This window comes from Montipora capricornis, chromosome 11 (genome assembly GCF_036669925.1).
Source record: "Montipora capricornis isolate CH-2021 chromosome 11, ASM3666992v2, whole genome shotgun sequence".
NCBI lineage: Eukaryota > Metazoa > Cnidaria > Anthozoa > Scleractinia > Acroporidae > Montipora > Montipora capricornis.
This window is the reverse complement of record NC_090893.1, coordinates 36046506-36066213: the sequence shown is the minus strand read 5'-3', so window position 1 is coordinate 36066213 and position 19708 is coordinate 36046506. Positions and strand designations below refer to the sequence as shown.

At 40.5% G+C, this 19708-nt stretch overlaps 1 protein-coding gene and 1 pseudogene across 1 annotated transcript in view; one reads left to right on the top strand and one right to left on the bottom strand.

The window, feature by feature from the left end:
* The window catches only part of LOC138023675 (dedicator of cytokinesis protein 7-like), a 160054-nt gene that overhangs the window by 53600 nt on the left and 86746 nt on the right, over positions 1–19708 (top strand). Inside the window, exons 12-13 of the mRNA XM_068870717.1 lie at positions 2402–2569; positions 7011–7104. Of these exons, the coding sequence (XP_068726818.1) occupies positions 2402–2569; positions 7011–7104 (262 nt within the window). The remainder of the gene's footprint in view (positions 1–2401; positions 2570–7010; positions 7105–19708) is intronic.
* LOC138024727 (uncharacterized) lies at positions 12856–17740 on the bottom strand (annotated as a pseudogene).

The following is a 19708-nucleotide window of genomic DNA, read 5'->3' as shown; positions in this document are numbered from 1 at the left end:
TTGGATTAAAAATGTAACCTGCAAAAGGTTGAGACACTGAATCGAAAATTCACCCCTTCTTACGAAAACCCTCTTCCAGTTCATAAGAAAAGTCCCAACGACCCTCCCTCCCCTTCCCCTTTTTAATTGTTGATACCCTTTAGTCTGAGTGCCAAGTGGAAATGGAAACAACTTTGCTTTGAGGGGAATGGGGGTTGGGGATGTGCTGACTTGAATAACATGCATTGTACTGTTATTAATGAGTGTCTCGACTCTTTTTACAATTGCTTGCCTTGATGGTTGTTGCATGTACATGTAATTCATCATTACCACTGAAAGGAACAGTCAATAGGTCCAGCAAAGGTATCAATGGAAAGCAGAAAGATGGGGCTTGAACTGGGAAAGGCGTTTCAATGAAAATAAAGTTGAAAATTAGTGCATTTCTATTTATAATGTTAAATGGACGCTGTTTTGACGAGTAAGCATAGACAAAGTTTGTGTTTCGCAATGATTTTGCCAATTCCAAGTTTCCCAGATTGTTTAATCGAGGTGCAGAGTCATTCCAAATTATTTATCCAAGATAGTTGTCCAGTACAGAACTGTTTCAAAGCACGTAGGATGTTGGATAGTGTGGGTGCAAAATTATTTGCAATACCGGTTTGCAGTTGTCATATTATTTTGATTGAGAACATGTTCAATTTAGTAGAATGCGAGTTCCTGTGCCATGCAATACAGAATGACCGAACCTGCAAGACTTTCAACAGTTTGCTGAAATGGTATTAATGTACACTTTATGCTATGAGCAGTGACACTATTATTGATAATATAATATCTTCAATGAACAAGCGCTCAAAGGCTTAAAGGCTACACTCTAAAAACATTAAGAAGTAGATAAGATTTCATTAATTCTTCTGTAGACCATACACTGTTTACCAATGACGCAAAAATTACATTACCCGTGCTTCATGCCAGTGGCAGAAAACCATTAATTTATTCTAAAACAAAACTCGCAAAACAATAATAGTAATATACCGTTTATTTACCACATTGCAGAATTAACTGAATTAAAGGGCTAAAAATTTACAATCAATAAATAATTAAAACTACATGTACTACTACTACTACTACTACTACTACTACTACTACTACAAAAACAACAAAAATATCCTATTAACTATTTACATATCTACATATTTACTATTAAATGAGGTAAAGGAACCTGAACGCTGGGTCCGGCAACAACTCTTGTCACCATAAACAATATTTCTATTGTTGTAGCCAGACCGCAGGCTGTAACTATGTCCACTAGTTGCTGAGGAAGTTAATGGGGTGATCATTTTGAGACATCTTCCGAATATATTTACAGCAGAGCTGAGTTCGTCTTTCTTTCAGGCTGCTGAGGTTGGTAATATTAAGGGCATCTAAATAACTGTGGCATGGATAGATAATATGTAGAGCACTTGTTTGAATTAATTCCAGCTTATTTGAAAGAAATTAAGGAATATCTTGCCAGACTTGCATGCCATATTCTAATATAGGTCTTATTGTAGTCAGGTAAACTTTGAGGTTTCCATCTCTATCAACATTAACTTTTTTAAGAATCCTTAGGGAATACAGGTGCTTCGAGGCTTTTTTCGATATGTAATCAATATGCTCACTCAACTTAAAATCATTACTGATAATAATACTGAGTAGTTTTTACATTTACACATTGTACGGTTATTAACAGTGAGTGTTTCAACTCTTTTTGCAATTGCTTGTAAGTTATGTATAAAGTCATTGCTTTCACGAAGCCGTTGTTCTGGAACAATCAATACACAGTTGATTTGCCAACAGCTTCCAACGGATGAGGTGAAGCTAACGCTCTAATGGATAACATTTACATTCTAACGAATGGAGCTATTGCTCTAACATTTTCATGTACCCTTCTAACTGAGGACTAATGGATACCAGACACGTCTGTCAATTTAATGGAAGGTCACAGACATAACTTAGGCAAAGTTAACTCCCAGTCATAATTAAGTGAAGTATGATTGTCCAGGTACATGTTGTTATGCTAAGGATTGTTTAGGATGATATTGACTGTCATTACAACAAACTGCGCGATAGCCATCTTCAGAGTCAATTGATTTATGTAACATTAGTATGTGGGTAAAAAACAGAGAAAAGTTTGTTTGCAATGAAATTTCTTTGAGAAGTTTTGAAAAGAAGTGTTTGTATAAGCGAAAAAAAAAAAAGAACTTTGTGTCAAAGCAATAAAGCAACTGTAACACATCACAGACCTACGGGCTTGCTGAAATAATTTTCATTTACTTGCCATTAAGATACCAACTCTAAACAATTTAAACAAATTTGATTGTCAATATTCTTATTCTATGAATCAAAGTTACGAGAGGATGTGACGTTTTCTTTTGTTTGGCAGCAATCTGGTGTGACAGATACACAACCTGCAGTGGTGCGTTCTAGTCGAGGCTCTGTTTATGAGGCACGCAAGTCACTTCACTTGAGTGATGTTCCTGAATTTGAAGTTGCTCCTGAACTAACTAACTTCAGACCTGTCACACTCACAGTTAGCAGTTTCTTCAAACAGGTACGCATGTAACTAATTTTAAAATTTGTATGATTATAAATCGTGATTCTTTTCATAAAAACGTTTATTTACTTGATTAATGATGCACAGCTGTATTGACATAAATTGATAGTTAATAATAAAGTATTCTCGTTTGTCTCACGATGTGGTCACTTGTGATGTACATGTAGATTGCGAAGTTTCGACTGCATACTGCTAGTCTTCATCAGGCGATGGGGTTGACTGGTTACGTGTCACCTTTTAGGCAGGATGCTCAGCTGTGATGGGTGCATTTCGATCCTTGCTGTTTCGATATGTTCTTCCTTCGGCGGTCCGCTGTCGTACGGTTCTCCTGTTCTTGTGTTTCTTGATCGTGGGCATCCATGCTTCCGGAATTTCTATTCCACTATCCCTGTTGATGTTGTTAGGGTGAAGTCTTATGTGAATTGCCTCTTTGACCCTGCGTGTACACATATCAATGAGGATCGCGATCAATAAACTTTACTTTGCCCCCAAGCGGGTTATGTCCGGTGTTGTTAGCGTGTTCTGAAACGGCAGAGGTCTGGTTACGTGCAAGTCGGATTGTCTCGCTCATGTTCTTTGATTCTATCTTGCATAGGTCTTCCAGTCTTGCCGATGTAGGCTTTACTGCATTCACAGGGAATCCTGTAAACTGCACTATCTTGTTTAGTCGGCTCGACAGCATCTTTCAGTCGTACTAGATGTGATCTTAATGTAGTCTCTGACATGAAAACAGTGCGTATGCCTTGTTGCTGTAGGCAGCAGCGAAGTTGTTCGGATAGGCCCTTGACATAGGGTAAAACCGCAGTAGACTTGTACTTGATCGTGGGTTCAGTGCTGTTCCTCGGTTTCCTGGTTTTGGTGAAATTCTGCAAGTAAGAAAGAGGTTAACCGTTAGAGACAAGAACAGAAGACAGGTGTTACGAGACGTTTGGCGTGCTCATAGAGGCACTTGACAATAGAGGCGTTTTACTGATTGCGGGTTGGGGGGAGTCATACGCTAAGTACTGATCAGTGTGTGTAGGCTTCCTGTACACGCTGGTGGTGAGGCGCCCATACGGTTCACTTGAAACTGCCTATCAACATTTCTGTGATCCAGGATGGTGAAAGTGTCATAGGTCATAGGTCTGTAGGCTGAAGTAGTTATTGCCTGTTGTTCGAAACTCTCCATGGATAGGTTAGCAATAACAGTGGACACCAGGCTTCCTATGGCTGCTCCCATGGCTGGAAGTATGTGGATCTCAATATGAAATTCAGGAGGTCAGCGATCTGAGCAAGTGTTAGTGTCGTGCGATCTGCAAGGCTGGGGTCGTCCTCTAGTTTCTGTATCGCGGGTTTGTTCAGCGGTGTCGATGGGAACGTTGGTAAACAGCGACTCTACGTCGAAAGACACCATGATTTTGTTGTCTAGGATAGTCTTGCTACTAATGGTGGATACAAAGTGAGCTGAATTTTGAATTTGATAAGGTTGTATTATACCAGTAATAGCTGAAACTGAGTGGAAGAAGGTACTCCACAAATTCTTTTCTTGGACGCTAAACCATAGAAGTTGAAGGGAACTTCTTGTCACCTTTGAAGCCAATGGGTTTAGTATTTTACTAGTAGCCACATGTATTCTCAGGGGGCTATTTACCTAAGACATCTACCACAGCTCTATAACGATTTACAATGTTAAGACAATATCATGTACTTTTAAAGCTACATATTACGCAAAGACAACTGGAATCTCCTGGAAAACAAAACACAGCTCTGTTAATAGTTATGGAACAAAGCACTGTGTCAAGTTACTGCACTACCACACGCACGCAATGTGTGCCTTTTTTTAAAACATCGAATCATACACTACGCAACTTGTAATATTTTTTGCCGTTGCAACTTGCCTGGAATTTTGCCTCTTTGTTATCTGAAACCTAAAGCTGCATCATTTTTGTCTATAGGGTAAAATAGTTTGTTAAGTTATTGATAGCTGAGTGTTAATCGATAAATGAGCCGTAATGCCGAGTAGACAAGATGACTCCATCGTTTGTCAATGTCAAGAAGTCACAGGATTGGGACATCATAATATAGCTGTCAAATGCCGCCAATAACCAGAGCCCGAGTCATAGTGCAGCTGTCAACAAAGTAAATCATGATCAAACCTTGTGTGAATTCTGTTATTTAGTGCACAGCCAAACTGTAAAGTGTGTTTGGGCTCGGGAGTTTGGAGTGAGAAATCGTGGCAAATGTGTGAAACATTTTTGTCCCATGGGTCTATAACTTTCAATAGTTGGAAATCAACAGTATGATTATAAAGAAAAAGGCAAAGAAACTGCAAAGTCAATAACTACCATAGAAGCTGCACACCATGGAGAATAACTATTACATAATGTTCTGCTTTCCATGAAAAACAAACGCTTCAATGGAGGATAACATTTAACATTTCCAAATTCAACTCCGTTTTCATCCAGACTAGATGCATACCAAGAAGTGATTGTTTCTTCAGCAAGTTTTTTAAAGGGTTCTTATCAAAATTAAACACAAAACTCACTTCAAATCATGTGGATATTGTTTCATGTTCAAGATGTGTTCAATGTTCAATTTGTGTTGCAAAAAAGACTATTAATTTCTGATAAAGTTGAACTCAATACAACCGACTAGTGACTGCAGACTATAGCTGCAAAAGGCAGACTGCAAACTAAAACAGTTTCATCTTACCTATTGTCATGCAATGGCTTTTCAAAGGTCATCTTCCTGGGTCTTTGCCTTTTTTCTGGAAATAATTAGTTTACAAGGAAGTAACACAGATGAACTCCTGAAATGGCCCTCCCAAGTACCTCAAACATCGATTTGTTTTAATGTATTAATATTATGTATACACGTGGCAGTAAAAAAAGCGCAAGCAGTGACTAATGACACAGTCGCGACAGACAGTCATGGTTGGCTTTGTTATCATTGCATTATCTATGCTATGTTAAACCCTTTCAGCCCCAAGCTGGCCTAAACCGGCCATACTTGGTATTTTACTCTGTCTAACGCCAGAGTATTTGTCTAACGCCAGACGTTTTTACTCTTCAATGGGGAACCCCCAGGAGTCACTGGGTTAAGTGGCGTATTTTTAATAATATCCACGGGATATTCAAAGGAAATTTATCCTTCTCAGCATTTCTCAGGTGGCAGTCAAATTTTTGGCCACCCCATTGGCCACTCCCTCACAATAACATACTAACCGAGAGGTTTTTGTGACTGACCAGTTGTTTATTTTCCTTGCGGTTTTATCTTGCCTTCATAGGCCAATTTGAAATCGTTTTGTTTAACCCTGTAGTTTGCGAATGTATCAAGATTAAGGAATGTTTTGCTTTCGGTCTGAATTTTGTCAGCAAAGGGAAATATATTGATCAGCTGCAAGGGTGGTCAGGTGCATTACCCTTCATGTATCATCAATCACTTGTCATTTCTCGACATTGCATTCTAGTGAGTATTCATGTAAACCACGATCCTGCGATCTTTCAAAGTACTTTTACGATCTTTCAAGGTACTTTCAAGACTGTTGATCTGTCACTTCCTTGTAAACTAATTAGTTCCAGAAAAAAGAACTGGGAGTATGCCCTTGCAGAATCGAGTGCAAGACAACAGGTGCTCAGAGAGCTCCTGATGACAACATGAAATGTGATCGATTGAACTGTTTAGTCCTCAGTGTGCATTTTGTACCTGGTTTGCAGTCTGCATTTTGTACTGACCACGTAAGCAGCTTTTCCTGTATTAACACAGACTTAGTCAATTGGAACTTGAGGCCACTAGATGTTAGTGGTGATGGAGACCACTTCTTAAAGCCATTTCGCACCAATTGTTTGGTACTCGAGATTGTTATCAAAATGGTTGCTAACAGGTCCTATTTTTTTCTGAAAAATTCACATTTGTTTCTTCATGTATTTCACTGTGCGCATTATCCAAACCATTCTTAAAGGCCCACCTTCGCCCAAAAGTCATTGTGGTTGTTTGTTTTTGTTTTTCAAATGACGACTTGTCCAAATACGTGATGTGATTGGCTAAAGGCACTCAGGCAAATCACGCGGGAAACATGTCAGATATTTAGGTAATTTCGTGTTACACGAAATTCAGTCACGGTGCGCAATGACTTTTGGGCGGATGTGGGCCTTTATTAATTTCACTTACAACGATCAAGAAACACTTTTATTAGGCTAAAGGGCTTTCATTACTTGTCTTGCTATAAGGCTTTGCCGTAGACACTTTTACGCAAATGCTTACCTATTTTTATTTTTTGACTTGCATATTTCACATCAGTATGCGCAATACCCATAATTTATGCATCTGCAAGTAGTACATGAATTGTCTGTTACTACGAGGCCATTATTTTACTAATGTAATTTTCATGAGAACAAGTGCTGCATGCTGCTGTAGCTCATAAAGTAGTTAAGGTTCAAACTGCCTTTTTTTTCCTCAGGAATCTGACAAATTGAAAGATGATGACTTGTACAAATTCTTAGCTGACCTGAAACGGCCTTCATCAGTATTGAAACGTCTCAAGTGCATTCCAGGTAAATTGTAATGATACCAAAATTGCAGTACTCATTTTGTACTTTTGATCCATGCCACTTTATTTGTACATCAAACCCCAGTTGTTCAAAGGCTGGATAACTTTATACAGTAGATAAATCACTATCTAATAGTTTCAGTCTGTGCAGCGATTTCAGTATTTCCTCCTGTAACCATGGGGGGTTTGTATGAAAACCTTGGACCAAAATTTATCATGAAGTAATTTTACATTCTCTATTTCATTCTCTATTTTATTTTAGTTTAGTTTAGTTATTTTGTCATTCGTGTGTCATTTTGTAGTGCTGAATTATCGCCAATAAGACATTAAAGGTATATGAAAGTAGCAACAGGGAAACCTCAACAATAATAGGAAACACGTCCAATAACCACCAGGTATGGATACATAAGCAAACATATCCTGGTCTGGTTCATCAAGCACGCCAACTTCACAACCCAGTCAGGCACAGAGTGTAAATCCATTTGCAGCAAGCTCCAGTGTCCTTCGTAGTGGCCCACCTCTATGTCCCATTTGATCCACTCAGCGACAGAGAAAGCCTAGGTCTTTGGTGGCATAAATGGAGCAGATGCTTGGAAAAACTTGTAATCAGTTTGTGTGAGTTCTACCCAACAATACCCAGAGCTTTCTTCTCAGATATGTTGGCGAGGCGAGAACATGACACACAGTGTATTCAACAGGCTACCCGACACTGGCACTGATTACAATGCAGCGATTGCGAGTCTAAATGCCCATTTCAACCAGCTTGAAATCAGGACATGGACATAAAAGGTTGTTGGCAAATATCACAAGAGCCCACAGACGCAATACACAGTTTTTACTGTAGGCTCAAAGAAAAGGCTATTCTTTGCAAATTTGCAAACAATGAAAATGGAATCAAAACTCAGAAAACTCACAACAGTTCAGATTCCAGACTTTGCTGAAAAGCGCTTAGTGACTCCATGGATCTCAAAGCTATATCCTGGACTACAGCAAAACGCAAGCAATGTTGAACGACAATGATTGGCAACACCAGGATAAACCACAGGGGAATGGCACAGTGCTATGCACTACAGGATCACGAAAAGCACCCTGCCAATGAGCTCAAAAATGCATCTTCTGTGGAGGAGCATCTCCCTAAATGGAGGACAAGATTCCTTTCTTGCAAGTAGACTGAAGTGCACAGCATGTTCTTAAATCTGCCATTTCACCAAATGCTGCTTTTAAAACTCAAAACAGAAATGCCATGCAGTCCATAACATCACTGAAGAGAAGATGTGACAGTGATGATGAGTTCATTTATTTGTTTAACACGCCAAGCAAACAACCAGAAACAATGGTAAACATCTTCAACATTCCCATCAAAGTTGTTCTTGACACTGGATCATCAGTTAACTTATTCAGGGTTTTCCCTCCAATTTTTCCTTTGGGACTCCTTCAACCTAAGGTTGAGGGTCCAGGAGAAAAAAGTGGGGTTAGTATAGTTTTAAATTCTGGAGAACAATCTAATCTTTTGGCAGGTAATTAAGTTTATTACACTGCGCAGTAATATGGTATAGGCAATGAAGAATAAATATACATATCTTTTATTCAATCAGTTTCTGTTATGTTTTCTTATTAAAAAACGGAACAAAGTACTTGAGGTATTTCTCACTGATTCATAAACTCACTCAGAAACATTAAGCAACATTAGAAAATTCTGCTAACTAAAAAAACTTGACTATTACTAAAAATAAGTTGAAATTTGGTCTGGATGTAGCCCCTTTAGCCTTTCAAAACAGGGTGCGAGATTCAGGAAACAATTTATTAACTTCAAAACTTTTTACTTTTGGCTAGTTTTCATGACGCTAAATGCTAACTAGTCTTACCATCCTCATTCTATTCAGCTGCTCGGGATTAATTCTGTTTCCCAGCTTGGTTTTAACTGAATTTTGGACAGGAAAACCTCGCTCACAAGGAGCACTTGATACTGGGATTACAAGACTGATCAAAGCTAGTTGCTGAAGAAATTGGTTTTTACACCTGAGTCAAGAACAGTTTCGAAGTGATGACAGAGTTTGTTGAGTTGCTGGATGCCATGGTTTCTTAACTCCCTTAAATCAGTGGGCAGTCTTCTAGGGTTCAAGATAATGTCAGAACACTCCAGTAGCTCTAAGTCATCTTCTGGAAACCTTTCATGTAGGTTGTTGATAATCTGGTTCAGGTGTCTCCTTCTTATTGAGTTGAACCTGGTTGTGAGGCTGTTATTGTCAGCAATTTCCACTCCCTTGTAGCTATTCTTCCCTGTGCCTGGAACATCACCTAGGTCTGCCAGCACTGTGTTTACTGGGGGAGGTCCATCAACCATTCCTTGAATTGTCTCAACAGTTGAAGTGACACTGTGTTTAATGGCAGACATGTTGGCGATCTCCTTCTGAAACAGAAGATTAAGTGTTCCAATAACAGTTAGAACATCAATCAGCAAAGCTGTGGCTAGAGGACCTATGCCGAGGCTGTGATATGAACTGCCAAATTCCAACAGCTGTAGCATTAGAACTCTTTTCGTTGACCAAAGAACATAACTAGTGAGTCAAAGTACTCAAATATCATCTTGACACATGCCTCTACAGACAGCCATCTAACTGATGAAGGTTCCACCACCTGTTTAACTTTGCCATGCATGAGCTGCTTAATTTCCTTCAGTTTATCATATCGCACACTTCAGTTGGAATAGAATTTATAGATGCTGTTTATCTGCGCTTTATACCGTTCAAGATATTCAATGTCCTTACTTGCATTTGAGGCAGCAAGATTAAGCCTGTGCGCAACACAGTGAACTTGAATAAAGATAGATAGATAGATAGATAGATAGATAGTGTTTATTTACCACGCTTGCAGCACAAAAGCTGGATTACAGTGGTGTCAGCCTGGGTACAATACATATACAACATAAAAATTACAATACATATAAATTATTCACACTAATGGCTAACATAGACATTGGTTCCAAAGTCTCTACGCATATCTGTGAGTAATAAAGTTCCTTAGACGGTCAGTTTTCGCCCTGGGGCGGGACTGGGGAGTACTCCCAGACCGTAGACGGTAGCCTGTAGCCATGGGGTTGCTTTACAGTAGCTGGGAGTAAGGAGCATATTGGCTCCAGACCATTACCTGATACATAAGATATAAAATTCGTACATATTTCCTTACGTCTCTCATTCAGCGTTTTAAGCCCAGATTGATACAAGGCACTGTTATAGTCGATGACTGGGAACATTATGCGGAGGGCTTTACACTGCACAGACTCAATCTGGTTGTCAAGATAGAGGGGGAGTGCAGCCCATACAGGCGCAGCGTATTCAAGCACTGAACGGATGAGGGCACAGTAAATGGAAACTAGGTCCGGGCATAAAGGCGTTTACAGGCTTTGCTGACTATGTGCTCTACATGCACATTCCACGATAGATGGTGAGAAACATGGACTCCAAGGATCTTGTACGTCTGCACCTGATGGACAGGGCAGCCCTTGATGGTAATAGGGGCCGGGGGACCAGGCTGGTATTGGAGGAAATTAATATCCATAACCTTACATTTTTTAGAGTTAAGGCGCATTCCTCTGAGAGAGAAAAAAGCAAGAAATAGCGTTTGCAATAAGTGGGAGGTAGCTCGGGCTACATCTCGGAATTTGCCTCAAAGACAGTAGTATCATCTACATACTTTAGTCTACACGGCCAGGTGGCAACTAGATGGTTAACTAAAATGGCAAACAACCAGGGGGCTAGTTTTGTACCCTGGGAAATTCTTCCGTGAAGGGATACAGGTGATGATAATGATTTCCCTAGCCTTACTCTTTGAGATCTCTCAGACAAGAAGGCACCTATCCATCTAATAATGGACGGGTGTACATTGAGAACGTGCAACTCTTTCAAAAGCACATTGTGATCCACCAGGTCAAAGCCCTTGGAAAAATTAGCAAATCCGAATAGAGGTGTTACCCCTGTCCAAAAATTGCAGTATGGAATGGAAAAGGTACACAAGCGCATTTTTCGCAGAACTGCTTGATATCTAACTGACCTAGCAACTGCCTCACTAAGGAATCCTGGGTAAAGCCCTCCATTATTTTAGCAAGGAGCGCAGTCAAGGATATAGGTCTCAAGTCCTCTTCCAGCACTTTTGGGGGGTTGACCCTGGGAACAGGTATGACGATGGACTGCTTCCACGCACAGGGAACAACTCCCTCGACCAAGGAGGTGTTGTAGAGGTCACGCACCACTGGGGCAAGTTCGAAAGAGAACTCTTTCCATATGCGGATAGGTACCTTGTCAGGGCCAGGTGACTTGTTTACTTTTATAGATCTCAGTGCACAGAAGGCTTGGTGAGTTGACACTAGGAACTCCTCAGGGACAGGAATGGTGGCGACATCGTCCAGGGGCTGGAGTGGCGAGAAGTGGGATGTCAGATCGAAGAGGAAGTTGCTGAACTTTTCACACAGGGAGTCAGTGGAAGGGAACTCAATTCCTAAGCATCTGCTGCCACCAGTCAGGGCTATTGCCATGCAGCCCACCCAGGTCTTTAATCTCACGACACCATCTGGTGGAATTACTGTCCTTTAGGTTAGACACCTGGTTCTCGGAGTACGTTCTTTTGGAAGTGCGACGTTCCACTTGGGTCTTGTTACGCAGTTCCTTGTACAGGGGAGAATCCTTGCCAAGGGATTTCAGCGCTTTTTGCCTCTGCGTAATAAACCGTCTAAGCTTATTTGAGACCCAGGGCTTGTCGGACGAGCACACCTTGACCCACTGCAGGGGAAGGTATGAATGAATGGCGTTTAACAGGGTTTGACTGAAAAGATCGAATTTTTTGGACACTCTGGACAAGTTAAGCACTGGGCTCCAGTCGAAATAGGTTATCCATCTTCTGAAAGCGTGAAGGCTACTAGTACGCAGGTCACGAGACCAAAAATCTTTCTTTGAGTGGTTGTGGCCGGGGAGAGACTCACACGGCTTGATAAGAACAGTGTAATGATTGCTCCTACCAATCTTTGGTAACTGCTTGGGGTCGCAGAAAAGCTTGGGTTTGTTGGTGAGGCACCAATCTAAAGTTCTAGTATCCCTTGTCAAAACCTTCATAATTTGACTGAGCCCAGTTCTGAGCTTGATTGATCGTTCAGATATGCCTGTTGTAGTAGGATTGAAATCGTCATTGATAACAATTAAGCCATCAGGATGTTTAAGGAGGAATGCTTCAGACACCTTTTGTATGTGGTCAATAAGAGCCACATTGTCATCCGCAGCACAAGATGTTGAGTGGTAAATAACTCCTAACAAAATGGCTGACACATAACGAGGCAGCTGGAATGGTCTTATATTAATCCATAGTGACTCAATGTCTTGATCTTCGTGCACGATTAATCTCAGGCAGGGAAAAGTTGAGTCAACATAATCACACACACCACCGCCCGGTCTTCCAGATCTATCATTTCTGAAGCAGAGGAACTGTGGGATTTCCACCGAAGAGTCAGGAGGCAGGTCATTTAGCCAAGTTTCTGTAACATAAACAATTCCTGCCTTAACTGCCTTGACAACGGTCTGCAATTCGGTTATCTTTGAAGGCAGGGATCTCATGTTGCTTGAGAGCATGGAGGGGAAACTTGACTTACGGCATGACGAGCTCTGGAGAACTGTAGGGGTAGTGCCTGTGGTATCACCCCCAGGGAACTCACGTATCTTTGCTCGGCCCGCTCTCTTCGATCTATAGCGTTTTCTTATTCCAAGATCTCCTAATGTTGTCCAAAGTTCCACAGGTAGACGGGACTTGGGCTGAGAAGCTCTGATGGATTTAAGCTCAGAGCTACTATATTGTACTTGCTGTTGTAGATGGTCTTGAGGCAGCTTCGGTTACAGATCCAAGATGGCGGCTTGGACTTGATGACAGATTTGAGAATATCGGGTGAAAATGACGTCCAAGAACGCTCCAACAATAAGAAAATCTGATAAGGAGGTTAAGAACCAGTACAACAGGTACATGTACGTAGAGTACATTTGGAGGCCACATGATAAGCAAACTTTCCACCCGAAGGTAAAAAGTCGGAGCTCACAAAACTCGTGGCACTTCAAGAGGCGTCGCTGCCGTTTAACTGCTTGCTTCAACTTTACCCTTAAGTCCATTGTGATGTCCAGTCATGACAGCTGCCAGGTGTCAGTCGAATAAAAAGTGTGTGAGAATCGTTTAATTCTTTTATCAAGTTTTCTTCAACACATTTGGCCAAAACAGATTCCATCTCTAAAACAATTTCGGGTGTCTTGTAAAAACAGAAGCATCACTACACCATTAGCATTCTGAATTTCTGTTATTGGAATAAATGTTGTTCTTCATCATAACATAATACTGTTCTTAGCTGGACAATGTACCTTTAGTAGAAGGTTTTCAAATTTCCTCACGCTCCAAGCTCCATTACCAGATCGTTATCGCACAAGGAGACGTTAGAGCCATTGTCTAGAAGGGCGTAGGTCTTCATGGTCTTCCCAGAATCATGGCTTTGACTAGAATAATTCTTAAGCACATTTTCCCTTCACCGCCAGAGGTACTGTGGCTTTGTCCACCAGGAACCAGTGGGAAATGTAGCAGCCTCTCCCTAATTCAAAGGCTGTCGTTTGTCTGGAGCATGAAGCAGTGTGCGGTGCTTTCGGGTGTACCCTTGAACTTGGCGGGAACCTTTGGCTTAGCATCCAACACCGATGTGCCCATATTAAAGACAGATGTGACATAGGTGGGCTGTTGCTGTTGCTCCTCGAATGGTTTTGTTTTGAAGATGTGGCATCTCATTAAAGAATGAGGTTCGTCGCATGCGGGGCATACTATTTGCCTTTGAGCACTTTCTTTATGGTTGGTCGCATGGGTACTTAGAGCGGAGGGGTTGGCGCAGTGTTAAGATCTTTGCCTTCCAACCCTAAGGTCCCGGGTTCCATTCCCGGTTCTGCCGAGAGTGGAATATTTGGTGACCTTTTTTCCCGCTAAAGTTCACTCAGCTTTCCATCCTTCCGAGGTCGGTAAAATGAGTACCAGCATGCATGGACTGCTTAGAAGCGGCTGCCATTTGCGCCTGTATATGCTTCCAGTCCGCTGGAGGTAAATTGATCATTGTAAAGCGCCTTTGAGACGTTTGTGATAAAGGCGCTATATAAATGCACCACTTTACTTTACTTTTTTACTTAAAGTTGTAACACACTGAAACGACGAAGTATGTGTCTTTGAACTTCGTCCACGTCTTGAATTTTCTACTGTATCATGTGTGACATTGACAACACTGCGAACCACAAGGCTATTTGTAGCTCTGGCCTTAACTTTGACGAACTCGGCTATATGACTGATATTAGCTCTCTGACCAGATTACTGGATGCTATTGGCGACTTGTACAAACTTTGTTCAGAGGTGAAATGGCAGTCTCAGTACAATTCTCAAGTTATCTGTACCATTAATTTCTTCCAAATAGCCGATTGACGATAACATAAGTTTTCATGTTTTCAACTGGTCTGCGAAAGCTTACAGTACAGCAAGATCTGTAGGTTTCAATGGAGGTCCTTCAGTCAACTTGGACACATAGTTTGATGCGATAGTAAATGGCAGTCCGAATCGTTCTTCTAATAGTTTCTTCGCATTTTAGAAACCGAGAGATGTATGCATGACTACACAGCACTTGATAGTCTAGTTCCCTTCGCCCTACCTGTGTTACAGGAGATACATCAACTTCTCATCTTCACTCGCTGCATTACTTTCGATACTAGCTTCAAAGGATTTCATAAAGTTCCAATACTCTAGAGGGTTGCCATCAAATGTTTGCAACCGTGGTTTGGGTAATGCAAAGTCTTGCTTTATTGTTAGAGCCATGTTGTCCAATTCATCAGTAGGCAGGGAATGACCCTTTTCAAGGTTTACGTGTGGTTCGCCATGCAACTTAAATTCTTTTGCGTAGGGATTCAACGCTGATGGTTTTGGGTGGAGTGGGCGTGGTCTCCATTCATCCTGTTCTTCAAATACTTCGGGGTGTTATACAACATTTGATTCTTTTGCACATGGACTGAAATTGTCGGGGACAAATCATGGCTGGTCTAAAACAGGGTTCTGTTGGCTTTCTAACAATTGGATTTGAAGGTTAGCTTGATCTATCTTGAATTGAGTGTCCAGAGTTTGTCTTTCTAACTTCATTTATTGCTCTTGTCCTAACAGTTTCTGTTTTTCTTCAATTGCTCCATCTTCAAATGAGCCATTGCTTGTTTGGTTTACAGTGCTGTCAAAGATACATTTGAACTAGTGCGACTTAGAAGTGAACCGACTATACTGATGGAATCTTCAGGTGCAATGCTCACCATTTCGGGTGCTCTAAATGCACTGTCAATTCATTGTTTAACAATCGAATCAAATTCTGCCCTATTACGACAGGGCCTCTTCTTCCCTTTCTTTGTGATGTTTGTTTAAGGTCGCCACGTAATAAAAGTGAAAAAATTTGAAAGCAATCAAATGCCTCTTCAAGCGCGGACATTTTCTCAGACACTTTTTCAACATTTCCTTTGTCTTGTTGCAACTCTTGAATGCTTCGGTATAACGCTGTAACTTTGGACAGATAACCCGATCTTGAATTCTTCAGGCGTGGGCTTCATTTATACTTGTCATTTCCTTTGTTAAAGAGTACAAGTGAAGCTGAGGTGCTAGATGCTATGGAGAACTGCATTGCTGATGTTTGTTCATGGATGATTAATGATAAGTTGATGTTGAATGATGACAAGAGTTCTTGGTGATTGGCACAAGCAAGCAGTTATCTAAAGTGTCTGTTAGCAGTATCAGGGTTGAGTCCCCAAGATCGAGGCTTTTTTCTTTGTTATTTTTGGATTGGCCGAGCCAGCATTATTCCTGGGAAAATCCATTTGCCACATCTTCAATTCAACCCAACTCAGTGCCCTCTGTTTTTTTTTTTAAAACAAGTACCACAGGCAACCCAGTTTACGCTCAGGGAGCGTCTAGTTATGAATAATCGGGTGCGGTTGTTCACAAAACGCCTTTTCTTCACAATCAACTTGAACATCCACTTGCTTGACAAGCTTTCTTTACCCCGAAAACAAGTGGTCACTATCATTAATATGTTACAATGTATTGCCTCAAGCAAGTGATCTTAAATTTGCGAATTTGTGTAATTTTTTCCTATGGTAGTTACGTGAAAAGAAGTAGAAATCTGTTGTTGCCCAGAATTCAGTTGCATTTAAAGCGAATAGACAAGGAACAGTCGTGCTTTTATTATCCTGAGAACGAGGGAGGATTCCGCAGGTTTTCTAGCTACCAGCTTGTGTGGCATAGGTGCTGCTTGTATTACATTATGGAAGAAACAATGTTGGTCATTAACTTTTATTTGAATTGGTGGCTCCTAACGTAGCAGGGGAAGAAGTGTATAATAGCAATTGATGAGTATCTGTGACAGAAAGGAAAGGAAAGGAAGTGGTACTGTGGCAAGCTAGATAAACCATTCAGTACAACGTAAATAAATAGTTTTAAGTTAAAGTATATTAGTCAGTGAGAAAAAATCTTTGAAATAAAGTGAGGCTGTTTTAAGGAAGTTCGCGACAAAATCTTCCTACGGTGAGATTTTCTTCATTTCTCACCTAGAGTCACCGACTTTGTTTCGGAGAAAATGGCAGTGGAAAACTGCCTTAATTTCAAGAAATCGGTCATAATTGTGAGATGTAGCCTCATCTGCTCATCCATCGAAAATCATGAAAATAAACTGTTAGAATGAAGGTTTCCGTGCATAGGTTTTTAGGAGTGGGATTTTTAGATAATTGCATGCCGCTAGGGATGTCGTAAAAAGTAGAGTTCATCCTGGAAGAGCATTTTCGTATGCTCTATCCGTTGCAACCACTATCGGAATTCGATGACACAAGGAAAGAAAATGTTAAAAAAAGATAACTTCTTACAGTGGGAATTTTTTCATGTCATCATGTTTTGTAGATAGTAAGTAAAGTAAGTGATTCGTGTTTAAAAAAATAGGGCTCACCAATGATCAAAACAAGTAAAATCGATGTGATTTTGTAAAGCTCTTGGAAAATTTCGTTTGTCACGCTTTTGCGTGACCTGTCAGGGAAGGACTGGAACCAAAGAGAGGATTGATTGTTGAAGGGGTGAAAGGTTTTTAGCGAAAAAAAAAAAAACTTTCTTGAGCATAGCAACGACGTTTTACGCTGGCGTCATCTTCATTTGGTTAGTGTTTTGTATAATATCTCTTCATTGCCGTCATGTTCATCTGCTGGAGTGTGGTTTTTGTAAAATTTAATTGCTGGTTGTTTCCACGCAGGTCTGTTCTATTCAAGTGGACGAGGACTAAAATACTGCTAGATATTTTCACGAAAGTAAAGGAAAGGAACTTCAAAAACATGCATTCATTTTGAAGTTCGTAGGGTAATAAAAACATTAAAAAAAAAACAGCGCCATTAAATTTACGCAGAGATTTTCGTCTTCGAGTTTTCCAAACTTTCAGCCACTACTCCATCAACTACCTTTTCCAGCTGAGCTTTTCCATCCTCCCGCTCATTTCTCTTTAACGTTTCATGGTGATTCGGAAATAAATGTGCCATTCTTTTGCCGTCCTGGAATATTTTCCCCGGCGTTTTTGTCGCCATGTTATTTTAACTAATGCTTGAAAAATATTTATGAAAGTCAAGTAGACTAGTACACGACTGATAAAACAACGCGAATATCAGTCGTGCAGTAGTCTACTTGACTTTCATAAATATTTTTTAAGGGTTCCCTTCAATCTTCGCTTCTTCAAGGACTTGTTCAATATGTTCTGATGAATAAGGCTGGCTGATTTATGTCATTTCATTCAAAAACTTGTGAGAGCCAGTAATTATGTTGCAGTGTGAGTGGCTTGCCTAGAATAGCAATGCTAACTGCGGGCCAAGATGGTCTTGTTTGTATAATTATGGTTTGTTTTTAAGTAAAAGTAAGAAAAAAGTAAAAATAATTGTGTTTGGCCAAATAAGGGAGGAGATGCTCCATGTGTGCATCCCATATCACGCCAAGTGCAAATACCCACAGTGGATGACATTTTACAGAAAATGGAAGGAGCTGCAATCCTCTCAGAGGTGGATTTGTTTCAAAGTTATTTACAAGCTTCCCAAACACCAGATGATGGAACCATCAGTCTTTGTTTGTTCGAAAGGTGGATAACACTATTCACCGGATAAAGCACTATTCAACGGACAGGATAGTGATCTATCCAGTATATAGTGCTCTCCACCCTTCGAACTATTGGGGCCAGGTGAATAATTTCACAAAGTCATCAATCAAAACATCAGACATGTGCCAAATTGTGAAAATACATGTCTTTCTCACAGTATCTGGTTATGATCCAGAACATCTCAAGCTTCTAGAAACTCTCAGAGACCACAGAATAACAATGAGTCTTCCTAAATGTTTCTTTGGAATGCTAGAAATTAATATCAACCAAAAGGTTGAAGCCGTTGCCAATGCCTCCTGACCAAAATGCACTGCAGAAGTATTCCCTGGGCTGACAAATTACTGTTTCAGATACATACCATAGAATTTCGAAAGTACCCCCCCCCCAAAGAAAAAAAAAGTAACGGCTACAGTAACAGCATTTTGAAAAACTATCCCAAAACAGTAACAAAACACTGTTGTGTTTAATGTTCATTTCAAGCATTACTTTCCGTCGGCTTTCAAAGCAAACTTAAAGAGTATTGTATTTAACATAACATATTTAACTGGATTGAGAGAATTACAATTAATAATCTCTCGAACAACGAAACCGTGATTATCGTTCTCAGATTATCTTGGAGCACGTGCATAAAATCAGAAGTGAAATTTTCTCAACAAACAATGAGCGAGTTTGAAACTTAATGAAACTTTAACATCTTTGGGATACTAGAAGTATCTTCGTCCGCACTGTACTACAAACATCTGGTAGTCTTCAGGGACAGTTTCATTTATTCATCATCGTGAAACCAAATGTGCTCCATGTCGCCTGAATGGCCAATTGTGCAGTTCTTAAGGCCGCAAAGGTTTATGTCGTCATTGCGTTGTCGCGGAAGAAGGTACTCTGTGAATTCCACAAATGCCTTACCCAGTAGATCATCATTTCTTCACCGCACCAGGCGTTCTCTTGAAATTTTACGGCAATGCATGGGTCTTATTGTTTCACTTCTTTGTCAGGGATTCACTTTAATTTCCTGAGCCCTTGAATATCAGAAGGGGTTTTATGTGTTGTAATCCATCTGCAAATACCGTCAGCTACACAGTACACTGCCGTTTTTCATGGCCACTTCCAGTGGACCGGGTCCACACAGTTTTTTCTCCTTTTTTTTTCATAGGTGGCCCCTTTAGTGTTGGTCCATGTTGGCAATGTCACTCAAATTCCAAGGACCAACAATGCCGTGTTGAGGTAGATCCTGTTTCACCTTAATTTGCCATTCTGCGAATATACCTGTGAAATTGCTGAATGTTAACACACAGGGTCTCTGGATGGCTCTGGGCAACATCTGTCTGCCTGCTTGACTTTGATACCTTTACGTCGTAATTCTTTGAACTCTTCATAGACCTGCTTCTCCATTTCAGGATAAGAAGCCTGT